Below are 22,489 nucleotides of genomic sequence, written 5' to 3' on the forward strand. Positions count from 1 at the left end.
CTAAGATGTCTCCCTGGAACCTTCTCTTCTCCAGGCTGAACACCCCCATCTCTCTCAGCCTGCCTTCATCGGAGACGTGCTCCAGCCCTTAGAGCACAGCAGTTAATGGCTGGACTCGATGTTCTCAAGGGTCTTTTCAAATGAAAGGATTCTGGGATTTCCTCTGACATCCCTTGTGAACGTCAGAGCTGGGCAAAGCACAGCTTCAGAGCAAACCTGACTCCCATCCAACCTGGCCTTGAACACGGCCAGCCATGGGGCAGCCACAGCTTCTCTGGGCTCCCTCTGTGAGCACCTCAGCACCCTCACAGGGAAAAACTTCCTCCAAATGTCCAAGCTAAATCTCCCTTTTTTAAGCTAAGGCCATTCCCCCTTGTCCTGTCACTGCACACCCTTGTAGAAAGCCCCTCTCCAGATTTCTTGTAGGCCCTGACTAAGCTTGGGCAGATTGCTAAGATGTCTCCCTGGAGCCTTCTCTTCTCCAGGCTCGGCACCCTCAGCTCTCTCAGCTGTCACGATTGGAGATGTGCTCCAGCCCTTGGAGCATCTTTGTGACCCTTCATAAGCCCATTATTGTAAGATCATAAGAGATCAGAGGTTGGAAGGGACCCCAGGAGGTCTCAAGTCCAACCTGTCAGGAACAGGGTCAGGGAAAGTGGTTCAAGGCTTGATTCAGTCTGAGTTGGAAATCCCCAAGGCCAGAGACTGCACAGCCTCTCTGGGTGCCCTGATGCAGCACTTGCCTGAGCCTATGGGAACAAGGTTTCCTTATGTCCTGGCTCAACCTCTCCTCTGTCACTATCCCCCATTGCCTTTTGTCCTCCCACCAGGCACCATGGTGAGGAGCCTGGCTCTGTATTCTCCATGTCCTCCTTGCCGGTACAGGCAGCCAGTCCCCAACAGCCTTCCCTTCCCAAGATCTCAGGTCCCCATCAGCCTTCCCTTCTCTGGGATGGACAAGCCCAGCTCCCCCAGCCTCTCCCCACAGGCACCGTGCTCCAGTCCCTGCCTGTCCTCAGGGCCCGTTTTTAAACCCACTCCTGCTTGCCAATAGCATTCCTGAATTGGGGATCTGAAACCTGGATGGAGTATTCCAGCGCATCCCTTCCCTTGTTCTCCTGCCGTGCTCCTGGTCATACAGCCCGCCATGCTGCTGTCCTCCCTTGCTGCCAGGGCACACGCTGCCTCCTGTCCAGCTCCTGCCCACCCAGCCCTTTCCCATGGGCTGCTCCCAGCCAGGCAGCCCCAGCCTGGGCCATTGCAGGGGAGTCCCCTGCAGGGACTCCTGTGTCCCCTGCTCTCCTGCCCAGGACACCCTGAGAGCTCTGCAGCCCCCCCATGCCATCCCATCTCCCCACACCAGCACAACAGCCCCGGCCCTTGGGCTCCTCAAGAGCTCTTCCTGCTCCAGGCACACAGCAGCCATCCCAGAGCTGGAGCAGCCAGAAAGCTGATTTCATTCCCCTTCATTCCTGCCATGGGAGCACATAGCACAGAGAGAAGTTGCTGCAGGATCATTTATTGAACTCAAATACTGTGACAGCCCCCTCTGACACAAAGTCTGTGGGTCACACAACACGAGCGGCTACTTAAGCAGGAGGAGATGAAAACTGACATTTCTATGAACACAACATCATCAAAAATTGAAACAGGAAAACAACTGTAAAGCAGCCAAGACAGACTTGGCCTGTCAGGACCTACAATGGAAGCGTTTTGGAGAGGACAGCAGGCAGCGTATGGCTGCTGAAACACATCCAGTCAGCAGCTTCCTCACAGCATCCTTGAGCTCCTGGTTCCTCAGGCTGTAGATGAGGGGGTTCACTGCTGGAGGCACCACCGAGTACAGCACTGACAGCACCAGATCCAGGGATGGGGAGGAGATGGAGGGGGGCTTCCAATAGGCAAAGGTACCAGTGCTGACAAAGAGGGAGAGCATGGCCAGGTGAGGGAGGCACGTGGAAAAGGCTTTGTGGCGTCCCTGCTCAGAGGGGATCCTCAGCACAGCCCTGAAGATCTGCACATAGGACCCCACAATGAACACAAAACAGCCAATAGCAATCAGGGCACTAAGCACAACAAGTCCAACTTCCCCGAGGTAGGAATGTGAGCAGGAGAGCTTGAGGATCTGGGGGATTTCACAGAAGAACTGCTCCACAGCATTGCCTCGGCAGAGGGGCAGTGAAAATGTATTGGCTGTGTGCAGCAGAGCAGTGAGAAACCCAGCGCCCCAGGCAGCTGCTGCCATGTGGACACAAGCTCTGCTGCCCAGGAGGCTCCCGTAGTGCAGGGGCTTGCAGATGGCCACGTAGCGGTCGTAGGACATGGTGGTGAGGAGAAAATACTCTGCTGACATGAAAAAGAGAAAGAAAAAGATCTGTGCAGCACAACCTGGGTAGGAGATGGCCCTGGTGTCCCAGAGGGAATTGGCCATGGATTTGGGGACAGTGGTGGAGATGCAGCCCAGGTCCAGCAGGGAGAGGTTGAGGAGGAAGAAGTACATGGGGGTGTGGAGGTGCTGGTCGCAGGCTGTGCTGGTGATGATGAGGCCGTTGCCCAGGAGCGCAGCCAGGAAGATGCCCAGGAAGAGCCAGAAGTGCCAGAGCTGCAGCTCCCGCCTGGCTGCGAATGGCAGGAGGAGGAAGTGGGTGATGGAGCTGCCGTTGGACATCTGCTGCCTCTGGGCATGGGGCACTGTCACAGGAGAAAAAGGCAGTGACAGGTTAGGACAGGAGGGATGTCAGATATAGAAGTTCAATTTACACACTCACGACTCTGAACACTTCCAGGCTACAGAAGAGAGGCTCAGTGTGAGTTGGTTGTGATTATCTCTGAGGTTGGTTGGTTTGTTTGTTTTCCCAGTGTCACAGCTGACAAGTGACATTTTAGGGATAAATTTGCTAAGAAGTATTTTGAAGGCAACTATGAAGAGTCTGAGCATGGGACAGACAAAAGGGCTCAGCTGTCTGTGGGTTCGTGCCTACTCAAATTGCTGCAGAGTCCATCAGTCTGGTTCTCAGCTGCCCTGCACTTTCTAGAGGGACAGTCAGCTCCTTGCCCAGCAGAGCATGGCCAGCAGCCACCTCCAGTGCCAGACACCAAGAGAGCTGCCTGAACGCACCCTCCCCAGGCCTGGGCTGCCCTTTCCCCCCACTCCCTGCCCATGTCTCTGCCGCCTGGAGCTGTCCCTGCCAGGAGCTGCTGCTCTGGGCCCAGCTCTGCTCCCTCTCAGTGCTCCCAGAGCCCATCCCATGGGCTGTGTGCTCAGCTCTGCCCTGCACACCCCTCCCGGCAGCAGGGCTCTGCCCAGGGGCAGCTCTGCCTCTGCAGGGGCTCAGCAGCAGCTCACACAAGTCCTGACAAGACTCTCGGTGCCTTCTCCAAAGCAGAGAAGGAAATTCCCAGCTCCCACTGCCCAACCTGCCCACCAGGAGTGGAAAACATCAGAGCTCAGGATCCTTCCCTATCAGGCAATCTCTGCCTCAGTGTCTTTCAGAAGGACCCTCTGCAAACGTGCTCAGAGTGATGTGGAGCTGTGAGCAGCCCTGACCCACACAGCACCCTCTCCAGTGCACAAGAACACTTCTACTGCCCTGCCAGGGGTTGTTGCTTACCTCCAGCGCCTCTCCCCCAGCGCCGTGGGGAGCTCCCGGGCAGGCTGAGTGCTGACCCTGGCAGGCAGCAGAGTCCCTGCCCCTGCACACAGCCCCTGGGCTGCAGGCACCCTGCTCGCAAGGACAGCGCTGGGCACCCCTGCCTGCACACCCACATTCACAGCCTGCAGCCAGCCCCGGGACAAGGGACCTGCCTTGTCCTGTCCCTCGCATGGTGCAGAGGGAAGCCCTGCTCTGCAGCACATCCTGCTCCTTATCTGCACAGAGAAACCAAGAGAGTCCTCCTGACAGATCCCATGGACTGTCCGAGGCAGCAGCTTGAGGAGATCCCTCCAGGAACTGCAGCTGCATTGCCCTGCACCCAGACCCTTACCATGCACAGGGCTGGGAAGGTTTCTCCTGCAGGGAGCTCTCAGCATCCTCCACTGCCAAGTGCCTTTAAGCTCTCTGAGGCTCGCAGGTCTCCCCTTGGTCCCAGCTCATCAGGAGAGGCCCAGCCCAAGGTGGCTCTGCCTCTGTCCCACTGGGCTCCCTCCATGGCTCCCTGGAGCTCTAGAGGAACCCCATGGTTAACAGCCTGAAGCAAGCACTGCTGTTCCCTCCCTCAGCTGGCAGACACACTGCCTGCCTGCAGTGTCATTGCTCTGCTGAGAGATGGAGTTTGGTGTAAACAAAGTTTCTCAGAATTACAGAGTCATTTAGATTCAAAAAGACCCGTAAGATCAACTCTTAACTCTATTAACCAAACACTGTCATGTCCACCACTGACCCATGTCAACAAGTGCCACATCTCCATGTCTTTTAAAGGCCTCCAGGAATGGTGACACAACCACTTCTGTGGGCAGCCTGTTTCTTGTCCCATCATTAGGACAGACAGACAAAGACAGGCTGGGATCTCCTTTACCCTTGCTGATGGAGTGGATTCCCCCTGGTTAGCTGAGGCATCTCCTCCTCAGTCTGTAGGCCTGGGACTGGAAGGGGACTCAGCTCCCTCCCACGAACACCACAAACCCACAGGAGGTAGGATTCCTCCTGCCTCTGGTCAGGTCTTCCTTGAAAAGGCACCTACATGAGGGAGCTCTTTGTCTCAGCATTAACATTGACGGGGGCCAGGAGTGAGGTGTCTGGGTGCAAATCTCTGGTGACATTTGGCATTACAGGGCTGGTCAAAGTTACATGCAAGTTATAGAGACAGGCCAAAGATACGTGCAGGCTGATATAGAGACAAGACAATATCGTTGGGAATATTCTTGTAAGTGCTCAGAGGCATCAGGCATCAGTTGCTATCAGTGATGCCAGGTCTGTCCTTTCTGCCACCCTTTAGCTGCAGGCATTGAGTGAACACAAAGTACATCACTGCAGGGTCTTTACTCACTCCCTTGATGATTCAACTAAGGAACAGCCCAAGCATTTTAACTGTGTCCTTGGCTACCTCTGGCTTTCAGAGACAGCATCCTTTATGCACAGCGATGGGTCACAGCAAATCCCAGACAAGCTCAAAGAGGAATTGAAGAGCACCAGGATGAGATGCTCCTACTTCAGGAACAGTTAAAGAAGAAACAAGGTAACACAGGACCACCACTAAATAAAGCAAGAGTACATGCAGGTAGATCTCAGATAGCCTATCTCCTCTTTGCCTCAGTTACCACCAGCAAGATCTCTCAGGACTTTGTGCTTTGAGAAAGGACCCTGGATGGGAAAGGGGAGCAACCAGCACTGGATGGGGATCAAGTCAGGGGTTAGGGTCTTTGCAGACTACACCCTTACCTGTCCATGAGACCAAAGGGGCAGCATCCAAGGTGCTGAGAGAATGTTTTTCACCAGGACCTGCTGGTCTGTTGCTGTCCCAGGAAAAAAATGCACTGGACTCTGTGAGGCATCATTTAAAATGCTGTTCCCTAGATCTAGCTCTGTAAGGAGAGAATTGTACAGGTAGTCTCATGTCCCTTTGACGGCTGGAACCCCAAGAGGTGTAGCATGGAGACAAGAAGGATGAGGAGGGTGGATGCCCCCTGCATGAAGGGGAAACTTGGATTTCTGGAGGTCCTCTGTGTGACAGGGAACAGGTTGGGTTGGCTTTTGTGACTGAGGATCAGAGGAGTGGATAAGAGGGACATTGTGCTCCCAGTTACAAACTACTTGCTCAGGGAGGGGAAACAGAAAAGGAATTTTGTCAGCACCTGAGGAAGCCTCCAGGCTAATGAGCAGGTACCTTGCAAGTAATTGCCCTGGCAGTCCCTGGCCATGCAAAGCAACAGGGTGCAACAGTGTGGAGGGTCTTGGCACAACCGGTTAACACAGGTGCAGGGCAGGCCAGCAAGGGTGATGCTCCCCTGGAAAAGCTGGTCAGGATGTGATCATCAGTGTCAGCCTTGGCTGTCATGAGCATGCAATAGTGGGGACTCAGATGCTAAAGGGCATGAGGAAGGCCAGCAGCAGAGAACAGGCTCTGGACTCACTTGCGGACCATTCCAGGAGTTTCCATGGGAAGCGGCTCTGATGGTGAAGGAGCATGAGCAAGTCTGATAAGGATCCCTGAGCCTGGAATACCTGGAGGGCTTCCAAGGTCCTCCAGGGCTTTTGCCACCTTTCTGAATGCTGGTCAGGCTCCTGAGGGCTTCAGCACAGTTCCAGAGCACCTGCGCATTCTGGAATGGCCGGTGTTATTCCGCAGCCTTGCCAGAGCCTGCTGAGGCCTCTGCCTCCATCTAGAATGCTTGAGGAGATTCTGCAGGGTTGGTGCAGACTGCCAGGGCCCTGCCATGTTCTGCAGTGTTGGGTGTCCTTCCAAGCGTGCTGGTGGAAGCACTTCCATGGGCATTGCTGGAACCTTCCAGTTTCCCAGCAGGGCCTTTGCCGCCTTCCAGCAGCCCCGATGTGCTGCCGCGGTGCCGTGGTTTAAGTCCAGTCAGTAATTCAGAACCACGTAGTCGCTCGCTCACTCCCTCCCCTTCTTCCCCCCTGCTCTTCGAGGGATGGGAAGGAGAATCAAAAAAATGTAACTCCCACAGGTTGAGATAAGAACAGTCCAGTACCTAAGGAATAACACAAACCACCGCCACTACCACCAGTAATAATAATAGAATCATAGAATCGTAGAATCATAGAATAGTTAGTGTTGGAAAGGACCTTAAAATCATCTAGTTCCAACCCCCATGCCACAGGAAGGGACACCTCCCACTAAACCATGCCACCCAAGGCCTCATCCAACCTGGCCTTGAACACCGCCAAGGATGGAGCATTCACAACCTCCCTGGGCAACCCATTCCAGTGCCTCACCACCCTCTCAGTAAAGAATTTCTTCCTTAGAGACAAACTAAATTTCTCTGTTTAAGTTTTAACCCATTGCCTCTTGTCCTATCACTACAGTCCCTAATGAAGAGTCCATCCCCAGCATCCTTATAGCCCTCCTTCAGATACGGGAAGGCCGGGGTAAGATCTGCACACAGCCTTCTCTTCTCCAGGCTGAACAGCCCCAACTTTCTCAGCCTCTCTCCATACGGGAGGTGCTCCAGTCCCCTGATCATCCTCATGGCCCTCCTCTAGACTTGTTCCAACAGTTCCATGTCCTTTTTATGTTGAGGACACCAGAACTGCACACAATATTCCAAGTGAGGTCTCACGAGAGCAGAGTAGAGGGGCAGGATCACCTCCTTCATCCTGCTCGCCACGCTCACCTTGATGCAGCCCAGGATACGCTTGGCTTTCTGGGCTGCAAGCTCAAGCTGAAGCCGGCTCATGTTCATTTTCTCATCAACCAACACCCCCAAGTCTTTCTCCACAGAGCTGCTCTGGATCTCTTCTCTGCCCAACCTGTAGCTGTGCCTGGGATTGATCCCACCCAGGTGTAGGACCTTGCATGGTTAAACTTCATGAGGTTGGCATCAGCCCACCTCACAAGCGTGTCAAGATCGCTCTGGATGGCATCCCTTCCCTCCAGCGTATCAACTGAACCACACAGCTTGGTGTCATTGGCAAGTTTGCTGAGGGCGCACTCAATCCCACTGTCCATGTCATCAACAAAGATGTTGAACAAGGTCGGTCCCAACACCCATCCCTGAGGGACACCACTTGTTACTGGTCTCCAGCCGGACACTGAGACATTGACCACAACTCTTTGCGTGCAACAATCCAGCCAGTTCTTTATCCACCGAGTGGTCCACCTATCAAATTGATGTCTCTGATACAGAGCTTTAGCTTATGTACAGGGGGTTTGTACAGGGGGGTTAAAAGAATTTTGCTTGCTTAACAAAAGTACTGCCTGCTCATACTCATTCATCGAACACCTATCATGCTTACCATGCAGTACCAGAACATAAGGTATATATATATATATATATGTATATACAGATGTACACAGTAATGTCTCCCATAGCTGTTCTTCCTTTAACCCTGAACACAAACTCTCTGTTGACTGCTCACCTGTCTGCAGACAGAGTTCCATGCTCTCTCCAGCCATCACTGGACCCCCACACTGAGCGTGGGCTATTGAAGGAGCCAGAGCCCTGCAGGAACCAGTGCAGAGGAGAGCCCTCCCTCGGGAGGCTGCATCTCCCGTGCCTGCCCTGCGCATCCAGGTACGGGTTCTTTGACTTTGCAATCCTCTTTTAGTGTTGCCTTGAAACACATGGTGGGTGCGTGCTCTAAAGGGAGGAGAAGCTGTCAGGAGATGTGCTGGTGCCATCCCAGCTGTAGGAGCAGGGGCTGGGTGAGGAGGAGGCGCTGGGCTTGTTCCTGTGCTTGGAGCTGAGCTCTGCCTGCAGAGGTGCTGGGGGCGAAGCAGGAGCCTTCTGTGTGCAGGAGCTGCTGGTGTCAGAGGTGCTGAGAAGGTGTCAGGGCAGGAGAACTTCTACCTCCCAGTCAGAGCCTGCTGCCTCGGACAGTCCATGGGATCTGTCAGGGGGACTTTCTTGGGTTCTCTATGTCGATAACGCGGAGGATGATGTTCTGCAGAGCAGGGCTTCCCTCTGCACCATGTGATGGCCATTGTAAGGCAGGCCTTTGTCCCGGGGCTGGCTGCATGGTGTGAATGTGGGTGTGCAGCCAGGGGTGCCCAGCGCTGTCCTTGCGAGCAGGGTCGCTGCAGCCTAGGGGCTGTGTGCAGGGGCAGGGACTCTGCTGCCTGCCAGGGTCAGCGCTCAGCTATGAGGATGAAAGGCACGGACCCAGACGTAGAGTACAAGCTGGATCATTTATTGCAAAGCTTACAGGGTATTTGTATCCTTCCAAGCAATTAGCCAAGCACATCTGTGTTTGCCTTGCGATTACATCAGGCGAAAGGTCTCTCAACATCCTCTTTCCAGTTCCGACGTCCTTGTTCCTTGCCAGTTCCAACATCTTCCAAGTACCAGTCAGGGATGGGTCACTCCTCATTGCCTGCTGTAGTTCCTCCTTCCCATGATCTCTGACAGTTTCGATGCATTCCAACCCCCACACTCAGCCTGCCCGGGAGCTCCCCACAGCGCTGGGGGAGAAGCTCGGGGGGAAGGAACAACACCTGGCAGGAAAGGAAATGTGTTCTTGTGCACTGGAGAAGGTGCTGTGTGAGTCAGGGCTGCTCAGAGCTCCACATCACTCTGAGTTCAGAGGGTCCTTCTGAAAGACACTGAGGCAGCGATTGCCTGATAGGGAAGGATCCTGAGCTCTGATGTTTTCCACTCTTGGTGGGCAGGTTGGGCAGTGGGAGCTGGGAATTTCCTTCTCTGCTTTGGAGAAGGCACCGAGAGTCTTGTCAGGACTTGTGTGAGCTGCTGCTGAGCCCCTGCAGAGGCAGAGCTGCCCCTGGGCAGAGCCCTGCTGCCGGGAGGGGTGTGCAGGGCAGAGCTGAGCACACAGCCCATGGGATGGGCTCTGGGAGCACTGAGAGGGAGCAGAGCTGGGCCCAGAGCAGCAGCTCCTGGCAGGGACAGCTCCAGGCGGCAGAGACATGGGCAGGGAGTGGGGGGAAAGTGCAGCCCAGGCCTGGGGAGGGTGCGTTCAGGCAGCTCTCTTGGTGTCTGGCACTGGAGGTGGCTGCTGGCCATGCTCTGCTGGGCACAGTCCTTTGCTTCTCCCCATGACAGCTCCGTGATCTGCCCTTTGAAACATTGCTCCCTTGCTCTCAGCACAGGATGGTTGGTTGTTCTTAAGATCAATTTGTGTGTGAAGGCAACTTAAAGGCAGTGCAAGTGTAAGCAGTGGTCGAATGGGAAAGGACTCTTAGTGGCTCTGCACTAAGCTAGAAAGAGCTGAGAACTTCCGACTGTATAAATACTCTTCCGATTTTCAGTCATCCGTAGAATATTTTATACACCTAAGGAAAAATATCAGCAGTGTTATACTGGTAAATAAATAACACAGACAAAAGGATTTTTGATGAGAAAATGAACATGAGCCAGCTGTGTGCAGTCGCTTGGAGTATTGTGTGCAGTTCTGGTGTCCTCAACATAAAAAGGACATGGAACTGTTGGAACAAGTCCAGAGGAGTGCCACGAGAATGATCAGAGTACTGGAGCACCTCCTATATAAAGGTAGGCTGAGAAAGTTGGGGCTGTTCAGCCTGGAAAAGAGAAGGCTGCGTGGAGACCTCAGAGCAGCCTTCCAGTATCTGAAGGGGGCCTTAAGTATGCTGGAGAGGGCCTCTTCACTAGGGACTGTAGTGATAGGACAAGGGGTAACATGCTCAAACATAAACAGGGGAAGTTTAGATTGGATCTAAGGAGGAAGTTCTTTACTGTGAGGGTGGTGAGGCACTGGAATGGGTTGCCCAAGGCACACAGTATCACAGTATCACAGTATGTTAGAGATTGGAAGGGACCTCAAAAGATCATCTAGTCCAATCCCCCTGCCAGAGCAGGAACACCTAGATGAGGTTACACAGGAATGTGTCCAGGCGGGTTTTGAATGTCTCCAGAGAAGGAGACTCCACAACCCCCCTGGGCAGCCTGTTCCAGTGTTCTGTCACCCTCACTGAGGAGAAGTTTCTTCTCAAGTTTAAGTGGAACCTCTTGTGTTCCAGTTTGTACCCATTACCCCTTGCCCTATCATTGTTTGCCATTGAGAAGAGCCTGGCTCCATCCTCGTGACACTCCCCCTTTATATATTTATATACACTAATAAGGTCCCCCCGCAGTCTCCTCTTCTCCAAACTATAGAGACCCAGCTCCCTCAGCCTTTCCTCATAAGGGAGATGCTCCACTCCCTTCATCATCTTAGTTGCCCTGCGCTGGACTCTCTCCAGCAGGTCCCTGTCCTTCTTGAACTGAGGGGCCCAGAACTGGACACAATATTCCAGGTGCGGTCTCACCAGGGCAGAGTAGAGGGGAAGGAGGATCTCTCTCGACCTACTGACCACCCCCCTTCTAATACACCACAGGATGCCATTGGCCTTCTTGGCCACAAGGGCACAGTGTTGGCTCATGGTCATCCTGCCATCCACTAGGACCCCCAGGTCCCTCTCCCCTACACTACTCTCTAACAGGTCGTTCCCCAACCTATATTGGAACCTGGGGTTGTTCCTGCCCAGATGCAGGACTCTACACTTTCCCTTGTTATATTTCATCAAGTTTCTCCCTGCCCAACTCTCCAGCCTGTCCAGGTCTCGCTGGATGGCAGCACAGCCTTCTGGCGTGTCAGCCACTCCTCCCAGCTTAGTGTCATCAGCAAACTTGCTGACAGTACACTCAATTCCCTCATCTAAATCATTGATGAATATATTAAATAATACTGGTCCCAGTACTGACCCTTGAGGCACTCCACTAGATACAGGCCTCCAACTAGACCCCGCCCCATAGACTACAACTCTCTGGCTTCTGTCCTTCAGCCAGTTTGCAGTCCACCTCACTACCTGATCATCCAGACCACACTTCCTCAGTTTAGCTATGAGGATGCTGTGGGAGACTGTGTCAAATGCTTTGCTAAAGTCAAGGTAGACCACATCCACCGCTCTGCCATCATCCATCCACCGTATTATTTCCTCATAAAAGGCTATGAGGTTGCTCAAGCATGACTTCCCCTTGGTAAAGCCATGTTGACTGCCCCTCATAACCCTCCTATCCTTGACATGCCTTATGATGGCATCAAGGATAAGGTGTTCCATCACTTTCCCAGGGATGGAGGTGAGGCTGACCGGTTTATAGTTACCCGGGTCCTCCTTCTTGCCCTTTTTGAAGACTGGAGTGACATTTGCTTTCCTCCAGTCCTCAGGCACCTCTCCCGTTTCCCAAGACTTGGTAAAGATGATGGAGAGTGGTCTAGCAATGACTTCCGCCAGTTCCCTCAGCACCCGTGGGTGCATCCCATCTGGACCCATGGATTTATGGATGTCCAGATTGCTCAACTGGTCCCTAACCCATTCCTCATTGACTAATGCAAACTGCTCCAGTGACCTGACTTCATCTGAGGTCTCAGGAGTACAGGGCTCTTCAGGACTGCCTCCGGCAGATTAGACTGAGACAAAGAAGGCATTCAATAACTCTGCCATCTCTGTATCTTCTGTCACCAGGGCACCCATCCCGTTCACCAGTGGGCCTACCTTGCCTCTGGTGTTAGTTTTATCAGCTATGTATTTGAAAAATCTCTTTCTGTTGTCCTTGACCCCTCTGGCCAGATTTAATTCTAAGGAGGCCTTAGCCATCCTAGCTGCCTTCCTACATCCTCTAGCAGCAGCCTTATATTCCTCCCGAGTGGCCAGCCCCTCCTTCCATGACCTATAAACTCTCCTCTTCCACTTGAGCATACCCAGCAGTTCCTTATTTAGCCACGCAGGTCTCCTGGCCCTCTTCCTTGACTTCCTACGTGTCGGGATGCTCTGCTCTTGAGCTCGGAATAAGCAATTCTTGAATGTCAACCAACTATCTTGGGCCCCTTTACCTTCAAGCAGCCTTGCCCATGGGATTTCCCCTAGCAATTGCTTGAAAAGGCCAAAGTTTGCCCTGCTGAAGTCCAGGGTTGCAATTCTACTTGCTATTGTACAGGCCCTACCACACAAGATCCTGAATTCCACCATCTCGTGGTCGCTGCAACCAAGGCAGCCCTCAACCTTTACTGCTTCGACCAGACCCTCCTTGTTAGTGAGGATGAGATCCAGCAGCGCTCCTCTCCTGGTTGGCTCATCCACCATTTGCATGAGGAAGTTATCATCCATACACTGGAGGAACCTCCTGGACTGTGGCTGGGTTGCTGAGTAGTCCTTCCAGCAAACATCAGGGAAATTAAAATCCCCCACGACGACCAGGGCCTGTGACTGTGAGGCCGCTCTCACCTGCCTGTAGAAGGCCTCATCAACTCAATCAAGGGATCTGGTGGCCTGTAACAGACACCCACAACAGTATCGCCCCTGCCAGCCTGCCCCTTAATTCTCACCCACAAACTCTCAACTCGCTCGTCCCCTGTCCCTGGACAGAACTCAGTACATTGCAGCTGCTCTCGCACATAAAGAGCAACCCCACCACCCCGCCTGGCTGGCCTGTCTTTCCTGAAAAGGACATAGCCCTCCATGAGTATATTCCAGTCATGCGAGCTGTCCCACCACGTCTCTGTAATTGCCACCAGATCATAATCTCCTGACTTAACACAGGTCTCCAACTCCTCCTGCTTATTTCCCATGCTGCACGCATTGGTGTACAGGCATTTCAAGGAGGGAGCTGAGCTCACCGATTCCACCCTAGGATTATAGGAGGCCTCCCAGTCTTCATCAATTCTAGAGTGCTGCCCCACTGGGGCAAGCCCAGTTACAACCCCATCCCCCTTCAAATCTAGTTTAAAGCTCTCCAAATGAGCCCTGCTAATTCATGCCCCAGCATCCTTTTGCCTCTGTGAGTTAAACCTTTCCCACGTGCCATCATCCGGACTGGAGCCTTATAAAACCAGCCATTATCAAAGAATCCAAACCCCTGCCTGAAGCACCAGTGTTGAAGCCAATTGTTTACGGACTGAATTTTCCCATTCAGTCCCACATCATCACCGGAAGATGGAAGAAGTGAGGAGAAGATCACTTGAGCCCCAGACTCTTTCACCATCCGCCCCAAGGCCCTGTAGTCTTTCTTCATCCCCCTCAGACTGCGGGAAGCAGCTTCCCCCCCACCTGTCTGGAAGACCAGCAGCAGGTAGTAGTCTGTCGGGTGCACCAGGCTGGGGAGCGCCTTGGTGATATCCCTGATCCGGGCTCCAGGCAGACTACACACTTCCCTATGATGAGGGTCAACTCTGCATAGCGGGCCCTCTGTTCCTCTCAGAAGGGAATCGCCTACAACAATGACCTTTCTTTCTTTCTTGGCAGAGGCAGTCTTGAGGCGCGAAGTCGACCGCCTTTTCCTATGTGACCTTGTAGTCTGGCCTTGCACCACATCCTCACTTACCTCTCCAGCAAGATCCAGGGCCTCAAACCTATTACAGAGGGGCACCTGGGGAAGCAGGGCAGGAAGGGAGGAAGGTTGCCCATGACTCCAAACTGGAACTTGCTTCCAGCCCTCATTGTCTTTTTGGTCCCCTACCTCTGTGCGACAGCTACAGGGCAGGGGCTGTCTCGGGTCATCCCCCTCTGTCTGAGAGGACAGGGGGTCCATCCCCTTTTGGGGGGTATCCCCCTGGAACCGTTCCTGCTGGCACGCCAGGGAGTTACTCCACCAGTCAATCTCCCTTTCACACTCCCCGATGGTCCTCAGCGTCTCGACCTCCTCTAAGTTCTGCCACCAATCTAAGCAGATCTTCTACCTGCTCACACCTCACACAGGTGGAATGCTGGCCTCCCTCCCTCAGCAGCAGCAGGCTCTGGCACTCCCTGCAGCAGTCTGGGACACCAGCAACAGGATCCACAACGCGACCGGCTTGTTCCTCCCTGCGCCCGATGCGCAGCGACCGGTCGCTGCCCTCCCAAAGGCTCTTTCAAGCCAAGGGGCACGGGTGCGGTCGCCATTACCGCGGGAGCGCCCCCTGCGACGTCAGCCGCTCTCTCGCAAGGGCTGCTGGGGCATCGGGAATCGGGAGCTGTCGGGAATCGCGATGTCTCTGCGCTGTCCCCTCTGATTTTCCTGATCTCTTCTGAAGCTCGTGGTCGCTGAAGCGTGCCGGCTCCGGCTCTAGCTGGGCTGGCTCCGATCAGCAGACTGAATGTGCTGAGCTCCCAGTGACAGCACCAGCGGCTGCACTGCCCAGGGGCTGCTCCTGCCCTGACACCTTCTCAGCACCTCTGACACCAGCAGCTCCTGTACACAGAAGGCTCCTGCTTCGCCCCCAGCACCTCTGCAGGCAGAGCTCAGCTCCAAGCACAGGAACAAGCCCAGCGCCTCCTCCTCACCCAGCCCCTGCTCCTACAGCTGGGATGGCACCAGCACATCTCCTGACAGCTTCTCCTCCCTTTAGAGCACGCACCCACCATGTGTTTCAAGCCAGCACTAAAAGAGGATTGCAAAGTCAAAGAACCCGTACCTGGATGCGCAGGGCAGGCACGGGAGATGCAGCCTCCTGAGGGAGGGCTCTCCTCTGCACTGGTTCCTGCAGGGCTCTGGCTCCTTCAATAGCCCACGCTCAGCGTGGGGGCCCCGTCACAATGGGCGTCTCCACAGCGACCACCACGGCTTTGTGATGGCGGCAGCATCGTGCCCATGGCACTGGGCACCCAGGGGTGCTCCGGGAGTCACTGCAGGAGGACCAGCCTCTGCCCAGCCGGCTCGGGGATGTCCCTCACGGGCTGCTCTTCCTCAGTGCCTTTGGTCTGGAGGTGGAGCATGCGAGGGGTCACAGCTCAACCTGGGCAATGGAACAGGGCGTCACGGCCACCTAAGACAAATGGAGAGTGACCGACATTGGCACAGCAGAGAACTGTGGAATCCCAGACTGAGTTGGGCTGGAAGGGACCTCAAAGCTCATCCAGCTCCAACCCACTGTCATGGGCAGGGACAGATTCCACTAGAGCAGGTTGCTCCAAACTCCTGTGTCCAACCTGGCCTTGAGCACTGCCAGGGATGGAGCAGACAGAGCTTCTCTGGGCAAGAGTCTGCCCCTGTCTCACTACCTTGAATGTGAGGAATCTTTTCCTACTATGAAATGAAATTAAATGAGATAAATGAAATTAAATGAACTCCTGTTTCCACTTGGAACCATTATTTGTCCTTAAAAGTTAATCTGGACCTGAAAAAACATTTGACATTTCAGGCAAATAACAGGCTCATCGTTATTTGACTAATGATTATCATTGCAGGGGTTAAATTGAAATAGCACAGCACAGCACAGTACTGCACAGCAGAGCAGAGAACAACACAGCTATGGAGATCCTCCTGCCCTGATAGCTCAGTATCTGCCATTCTTCATTTCTTTTAAAAAGGAAGAAGTCCCAACAACTTGCTTTCTTAGCACAGGGAAAGTTCAACAACAGTTGTGCAAGGGAGCATTTGAAACCGATGGTTTGGGAGTCACAGCAGCAACGTGCTCAGCAGTAAACAACATGAATGTTTTCTGTCCTTTTCCTGCTTTCAAATCCATCTCCTACCAACCCAACCACAATCCCCACATGGCAGCACAGCAGCTGTGACTGACTTCACTGTGCTTGACAGGATTCACTGAATATTGTTGATACGCTGTCAGGAGGTGTGCAAGGATGGCTGCTTATTCTGAGCCAAACCCTTCAGGTGCGCTAAAAGAATCAACTGCCTTGAAAACAGAAGAGATTGGGAAAGAAAACAAACCCTGCTGCTGTTATTTTAAAAGGCAAGAGGAAAAGGATGAGCACCAGACAAAAATCAGGCAGCCCATGCCTTGGTGAAGGTCATCAGCAAATCCACGGCCTGACTGGATTGCAGGAGCAGAACATGGCCTCACAGAGAAGAAGGCAATGCGGCACTGTTTAACCCCCTTTTTCCTCCCGAATGGTCTCTTCCTGTTCACAACGGGCTCCGGTTCAGACAAGCTGCGTAAACCCTGTGCTCACCGGAGCGCAGAGCCAAAGCACCGCTGCTGCTGCTGCAGAGCCACGAGAGCTGATGGGCACTGCCCTTGTGCACAGCCTGCCGGCAGGGGGCAGCAGAGGAAGCTCAGCGCTGCACTGCCATGGGTCTGACAGCCCCGCAGAGCAGGGCTCAGGACAAGAGCAGCAAAAAGCTTTTTGGATGTTCCTGCTGGCGCTGCTCAGGCTGAAATGGAACCAACCGGGAAAGTTTGCTCCCCCCAACCCATCCGTGCCTCCGGGATGCCAGGATTCTCTGACCCCCAACCTGGGGGGCAGTTGTGGGTCTGGGTTCACTTGGGGGTCACTTGAGGGGCAGTTGTGGGTCGGGGGGGGGGTGACTGGCTGGGCAGGTGCAGGTCTGGGGAAGGGTTGTTGTAACGCTGATGGCTCTGCATTTGCAAGCATCTGCAGTAGTTTGGAAACTTCAGTCTGTCCTTCAGATAATTTCACTTCCTCTTAAATCCCCGGTAGGTAGGCATGCCATTTTCTGCCAGTGGGTTTGTGCAGCTTCATCCTGAGGAGCAGTTCCCTTTGGGATACTGTCAAGTCAATTGAATGGATAGAATGGATGGTTTGTACTGTTTGTTTTTGATCAATGTTCTCACTTTGGTTTACTGCTGAAATTAAAGTCAAGAGTCTCTTTTCCCACTCAGAATATGTTGGTTTAGTGTCTTTGAAAGAGGCAACTTGAACATTAAAGTTCTTTTTGGTCCATCAGGGTCAGTTTTTAAATAGTTCACAGGAAGAGCCATGCTCAGCAAAACCCCATTCTGCTATGGAGGGTGGTGGAGGTGTACAGGCCCAAGTGACTGGCACGGTTTTAATTCCTGTATTAGGTATTTCCTGCTTCCTCATGCTCTGGATTCCATTCCCATGGCTTTCCCGTTCGTAACAGTGAGTACAGTGGGTGAGCAATGATAGAGAATCCAGGTCCATGTTTCCTCCAGTATCCTGGAGGACCCATAAGCTGTTGTAATTCCTTCCCAGAGTGGGGCATCTGCCCTTGTTCTGTTTTTCTGCAGGTGTCTGCAGCAATCACTGCACTGCTGCTATCCACCAAGAACCCCCTGATTTGACTGGTTTCTGCTTGGTTTCTGACATTCCTTAGGTGGAACTTCAGCTTCTGCACCATGGAGTGCTTACACACTGCTGTTGCTGCAGTTCTTTGGGGCAAACTCCCCTGATTAAGACATGATCTGTATAATGGTACATTTTCACCTTCTGAGGAAGTGAGACCTCCTGTGGGTTCCTAGTGTTTATGGGACATAGCTGAGTCTCCTTCCAGCCCCAGGGCTACAATCCCAGCAGGAGATGCCTCAACTAACCAGGATAAATCCCTTCCTTTCAGCAGGGGTAAAGGAGATCCCAGCCTGTCCTGGCCTGCCTGTCCTGTCTGGTGATGAGACAAGAAACAGGCTGCCCGCAAAAGTGGTTGTGTCACCATTCCTGCAGGTATTTAAAAGACAGTTAGATGTGGCACTTGTGGATACTGCTTAGTGCTGGACTTGACAGTGTTTGGTTAATGGTTGGACTAGGTCTTAAGCATCTTTTCCAACCTAAATTGTTCCATGATTATACAAAATCTCATTGTTCAGACCAATCTCTGTCTCTCATCAGAGCAATGACACTGCAGGCAGGCAGTGTGTCTGCCAGCTGAGGGAGGGAACATCAGGGCTTGCTTCAGGCTGTTTCCCATGCTGTTCCCCTGGAGCCCCAGGGAGCCCTGGAGGGAGCCCAGCAGGACAGAGGCAGAGCCACCTTGGGCTGGGCCTCTGCTACTGAGCTGGGCCTGGCTCCTGGGACGCAGAGAGATGCTGGCAAGGTGGCAGTGCTGCAGAGAGACAGCTCTGGCCAGGAGCAGGGCTGGGGCACTGCCTGCAGGCACCCAGGGGAGACCTGCGAGCCTCAGAGAGCTTAAAGGCACTTGGCAGTGGAGGATGCTGAGAGCTCCCTGCAGGAGAAACCTTCCCAGCCCTGTGCATGGTAAGGCTCTGGGTGCAGGGCAATGCAGCCGCAGTTCCTGGAGGGATCTCCTCAAGCTGCTGCCTCGCACAGTCCATGGGATCTGTCAGGAGGACTCTCTTGGTTTCTCTGTGTAGATAAGGAGCAGGATGTGCTGCAGAGCAGGGCATCCCTCTGCACCATGCGAGGGACAGGACAAGGCAGGTCCCTTGTCCCGGGGCTGGCTGCAGGCTGTGAATGTGGGTGTGCAGGCAGGGGTGCCCAGCGCTGTCCTTGCGAGCAGGGTGCCTGCAGCCCAGGGGCTGTGTGCAGGGGCAGGGACTCTGCTGCCTGCCAGGGTCAGCACTCAGCCTGCCCGGGAGCTCCCCACGGCGCTGGGGGAGAGGCGCTGGAGGTAAGCAACAACCCCTGGCAGGGCAGTAGAAGTGTTCTTGTGCACTGGAGAGGGTGCTGTGTGGGTCAGGGCTGCTCACAGCTCCACATCTCTCTGAGCACGTTTGCAGAGGGTCCTTCTGAAAGACACTGAGGCAGCGATTGCCTGATAGGGAAGGATCCTGAGCTCTGATGTTTTCCACTCTTGGTGGGCAGGTTGGGCAGTGGGAGCTGGGAATTTCCTTCTCTGCTTTGGAGAAGGCACCGAGAGTCTTGTCAGGACTTGTGTGAGCTGCTGCTGAGCCCCTGCAGAGGCAGAGCTGCCCCTGGGCAGAGCCCTGCTGCCGGGAGGGGTGTGCAGGGCAGAGCTGAGCACACAGCCCATGGGATGGGCTCTGGGAGCACTGAGAGGGAGCAGAGCTGGGCCCAGAGCAGCAGCTCCTGGCAGGGACAGCTCCAGGCAGCAGAGACATGGGCAGGGAGTGGGGGGAAAGTGCAGCCCAGGCCTGGGGAGGGTGCGTTCAGGCAGCTCTCTTGGTGCCTGGCACTGGAGGTGGCTGCTGGCCATGCTCTGCTGGGCAAGGAGCTGACTGTCCCTCTAGAAAGTGCAGGGCAGCTGAGAACCAGACTGATGGACTCTGCAGCAATTTGAGTAGGCACAAACCCACAGACAGTTGTGCCCTTTTTTCTGTCCCATGCTCAGACTCTTCACAGTTGCCTTCAAAATACTTCTTAGCAAATTTATCCCTAAAATGTCACTTGTCAGCTGTGACACCGGGAAAACAAACAAACCAAACAACCTCACAGACAATCACAACCAACTCACACTGAGCCTCTCTTCTGTAGCCTGGAAGTGTTCAGAGTCGTGAGTGTGTAAATTGAACTTCTGTATCTGACATCCCTCCTGTCCTAACCTGTCACTGCCTTTTTCTCCTGTGACAGTGCCCCATGCCCAGAGGCAGCAGATGTCCAACGGCAGCTCCATCACCCACTTCCTCCTCCTGCCATTCGCAGCCAGGCGGGAGCTGCAGCTCTGGCACTTCTGGCTCTTCCTGGGCATCTTCCTGGCTGCGCTCCTGGGCAACGGCCTCATCATCACCAGCACAGCCTGCAACCAGCACCTCCACACCCCCATGTACTTCTTCCTCCTCAACCTCTCCCTGCTGGACCTGGCCTGCATCTCCACCACTGTCCCCAAATCCATGGCCAATTCCCTCTGGGACACCAGGGCCATCTCCTACCCAGGTTGTGCTGCACAGCTCTTTTTCTTTCTCTTTTTCATGTCAGCAGAGTTTTCTCTCCTCACCACCATGTCCTACGACCGCTACGTGGCCATCTGCAAGCCCCTGCACTACGGGAGCCTCCTGGGCAGCAGAGCTTGTGTCCACATGGCAGCAGCTGCCTGGGGCGCTGGGTTTCTCAATGCTCTGCTGCACACAGCCAATACATTTTCACTGCCCCTCTGCCGAGGCAATGCTGTGGAGCAGTTCTTCTGTGAAATCCCCCAGATCCTCAAGCTCTCCTGCTCACATTCCTACCTCAGGGAAGTTGGGCTTCTTGTGCTAAGTTGCTTTCTAGCACTTGGCTGTTTTGTGTTCATTGTGGGGTCCTATGTGCAGATCTTCAGGGCTGTGCTGAGGATCCCCTCTGAGCAGGGACGCCACAAAGCCTTTTCCACGTGCCTCCCTCACCTGGCCGTGCTCTCCCTGCTTCTCAGCACTGGTATCTTTGCCTATTTGAAGCCCCCCTCCATCTCCTCCCCACCCCTGGATCTGGTGCTGTCAGTGCTGTACTCGGTGGTGCCTCCAGCAGTGAACCCCCTCATCTACAGCCTGCGAAACCAGGAGCTCAAGGATGCTGTGAGGAAGCTGCTGACTGGATGTGTTTCAGCACCCATACACTGCCTGCTTTCCTCTAAAAAGAGCTTCCATTGTAGGTCATGACAGGCCAAATCTATCTTTCCTGCTTTACAGTTGTTTTCCTGTTTCAATTTTTGATGATGTTGTGTTCATAGAAATGTCAGTTTTCATCTCCTCCTTCTTAAGTAGCCGCTCGTGTTGTCTGACCCACAGACTATGTGTCAGTGAAGGTCTCTCACAGTATTTAAGGGAAATAAATGATCCTGCAGCAACTTCTTCTCTGTGCTATTTCCTCCCATGGCAGGAATGAAGGGGAATGAAATCAGCTTTCTGGCTGCTCCAGCTCTGGGATGGCTGCTCTGTGCCTGAAGCAGGAAGAGCTCTTGAGGAGCCCAAGGGCTGGGGCTGTTGTGCTGGTGTGGGGAGATGGGATGGCATGGGGGGGCTGCAGAGCTCTCAGGGTGTCCTGGGCAGGAGAGCAGGGGACACAGGGGTCCCTGCAGGGGACTCCCCTGCAATGGCCCAGGCTGGGGCTGCCTGGCTGGGAGCAGCCCATGGGAAAGGGCTGGGTGGGCAGGAGCTGGACAGGAGGCAGCGTGTGCCCTGGCAGCAAGGGAGGACAGCAGCATGGCGGGCTGTATGACCAGGAGCACGGCAGGAGAACAAGGGAAGGGATGCTCTGGAATACTCCATCCAGGTTTCAGATCCCCAATTCAGGAACGCTATTGGTAAGCAGGAGGTTGTTTATCAGTAGGCCCTGAGGACAGGCAGGGACTGGAGCACGGTGCCTGTGGAGAGAGGCTGGGGGAGCTGGGCTTGTCCATCCCAGAGAAGGGAAGGCTGATGGGGACCTGAGATCTTGGGAAGGGAAGGCTGTCGGGGACTGGCTGCCTGTACCGGCAAGGAGGTCATGGAGAATACAGAGCCAGGCTCCTGAACATGGTGCCTGGTGGGAGGACAAAAGGCAATGGGGGATAGTGACAGAGGAGAGGTTCAGCCAGGACATCAGGAAACCTTGTTCCCATAGGCTCAGGCAAGTGCTGCATCAGGGCACCCAGAGAGGCTGTGCAGTCTCTGGCTTTGGGGATTTCCAACTCAGACTGAATCAAGCCTTGAACCACTTTCCCTGACCCTGTTCCTGACGGGTTGGACATGAGACCTCCTGGGGTCCCTTCCAACCTCTGATCTCTTATGATCTTACAATAATGGGCTTATGAAGGGTCACAAAGATGCTCTAAGTGCTGGAGCACATCTCCAATGATGACAGCTGAGAGAGCTGAGGGTGCTGAGCCTGGAGAAGAGAAGGCTCCAGGGAGACATCTTAGCAATCTGCCCAAGCTTAGTCAGGGCCTACAAGAAATCTGGAGAGGGGCTTTCTACAAGGGTGTGCAGTGACAGGACAAGGGGGAATGGCCTTAGCTGAAAAAAGGGAGATTTAGCTTGGACATTAGGAGGAAGTTTTTCCCTGTGAGGGTGCTGAGGTGCTCACAGAGGGAGCCCAGAGAAGCTGTGGCTGCCCCATGGCTGGCCGTGTTCAAGGCCAGGTTGGATGGCAGTCAGGTTTGCTCTGAAGCTGTGCTTTGCCCAGCTCTGACGTTCACAAGGGATGTCAGAGGAAATCCCAGAATCCTTTCATTTGAAAAGACCCTTGAGAACATCGAGTCCAGCCATTAACTGCTGTGCTCTAAGGGCTGGAGCACGTCTCCCATGAAGACAGGCTGAGAGAGATGGGGGTGTTCAGCCTGGAGAAGAGAAGGTTCCAG

At 54.1% G+C, this 22,489-nt stretch overlaps 2 protein-coding genes across 2 annotated transcripts; one reads left to right on the forward strand and one right to left on the reverse strand.

Moving 5' to 3' along the window:
* Positions 1–1,690: 1,690 nt before the first annotated feature.
* On the reverse strand, positions 1,691–2,668 carry LOC308228531 (olfactory receptor 14A16-like; the record flags this gene model as incomplete). Its single annotated transcript, XM_080631912.1, has 1 exon — positions 1,691–2,668. One exon carries the CDS (start codon positions 2,666–2,668, stop codon positions 1,691–1,693), a length of 978 nt encoding a protein of 325 aa, XP_080488038.1.
* A 17,164-nt stretch (positions 2,669–19,832) lies between these two features.
* Positions 19,833–20,810, forward strand: LOC308228532 (olfactory receptor 14A16-like; the record flags this gene model as incomplete). The annotated part of the gene is made up of 1 exon (XM_080631913.1): positions 19,833–20,810. The coding sequence occupies one exon, from the start codon at positions 19,833–19,835 to the stop codon at positions 20,808–20,810; it is 978 nt and encodes a 325-aa protein (XP_080488039.1).
* Between the last annotated feature and the right edge of the window lie 1,679 nt (positions 20,811–22,489).

This window comes from Psittacula echo (genome assembly GCF_963264785.1).
Source record: "Psittacula echo genome assembly, chromosome: 19".
Taxonomy (NCBI): domain Eukaryota; kingdom Metazoa; phylum Chordata; class Aves; order Psittaciformes; family Psittacidae; genus Psittacula; species Psittacula echo.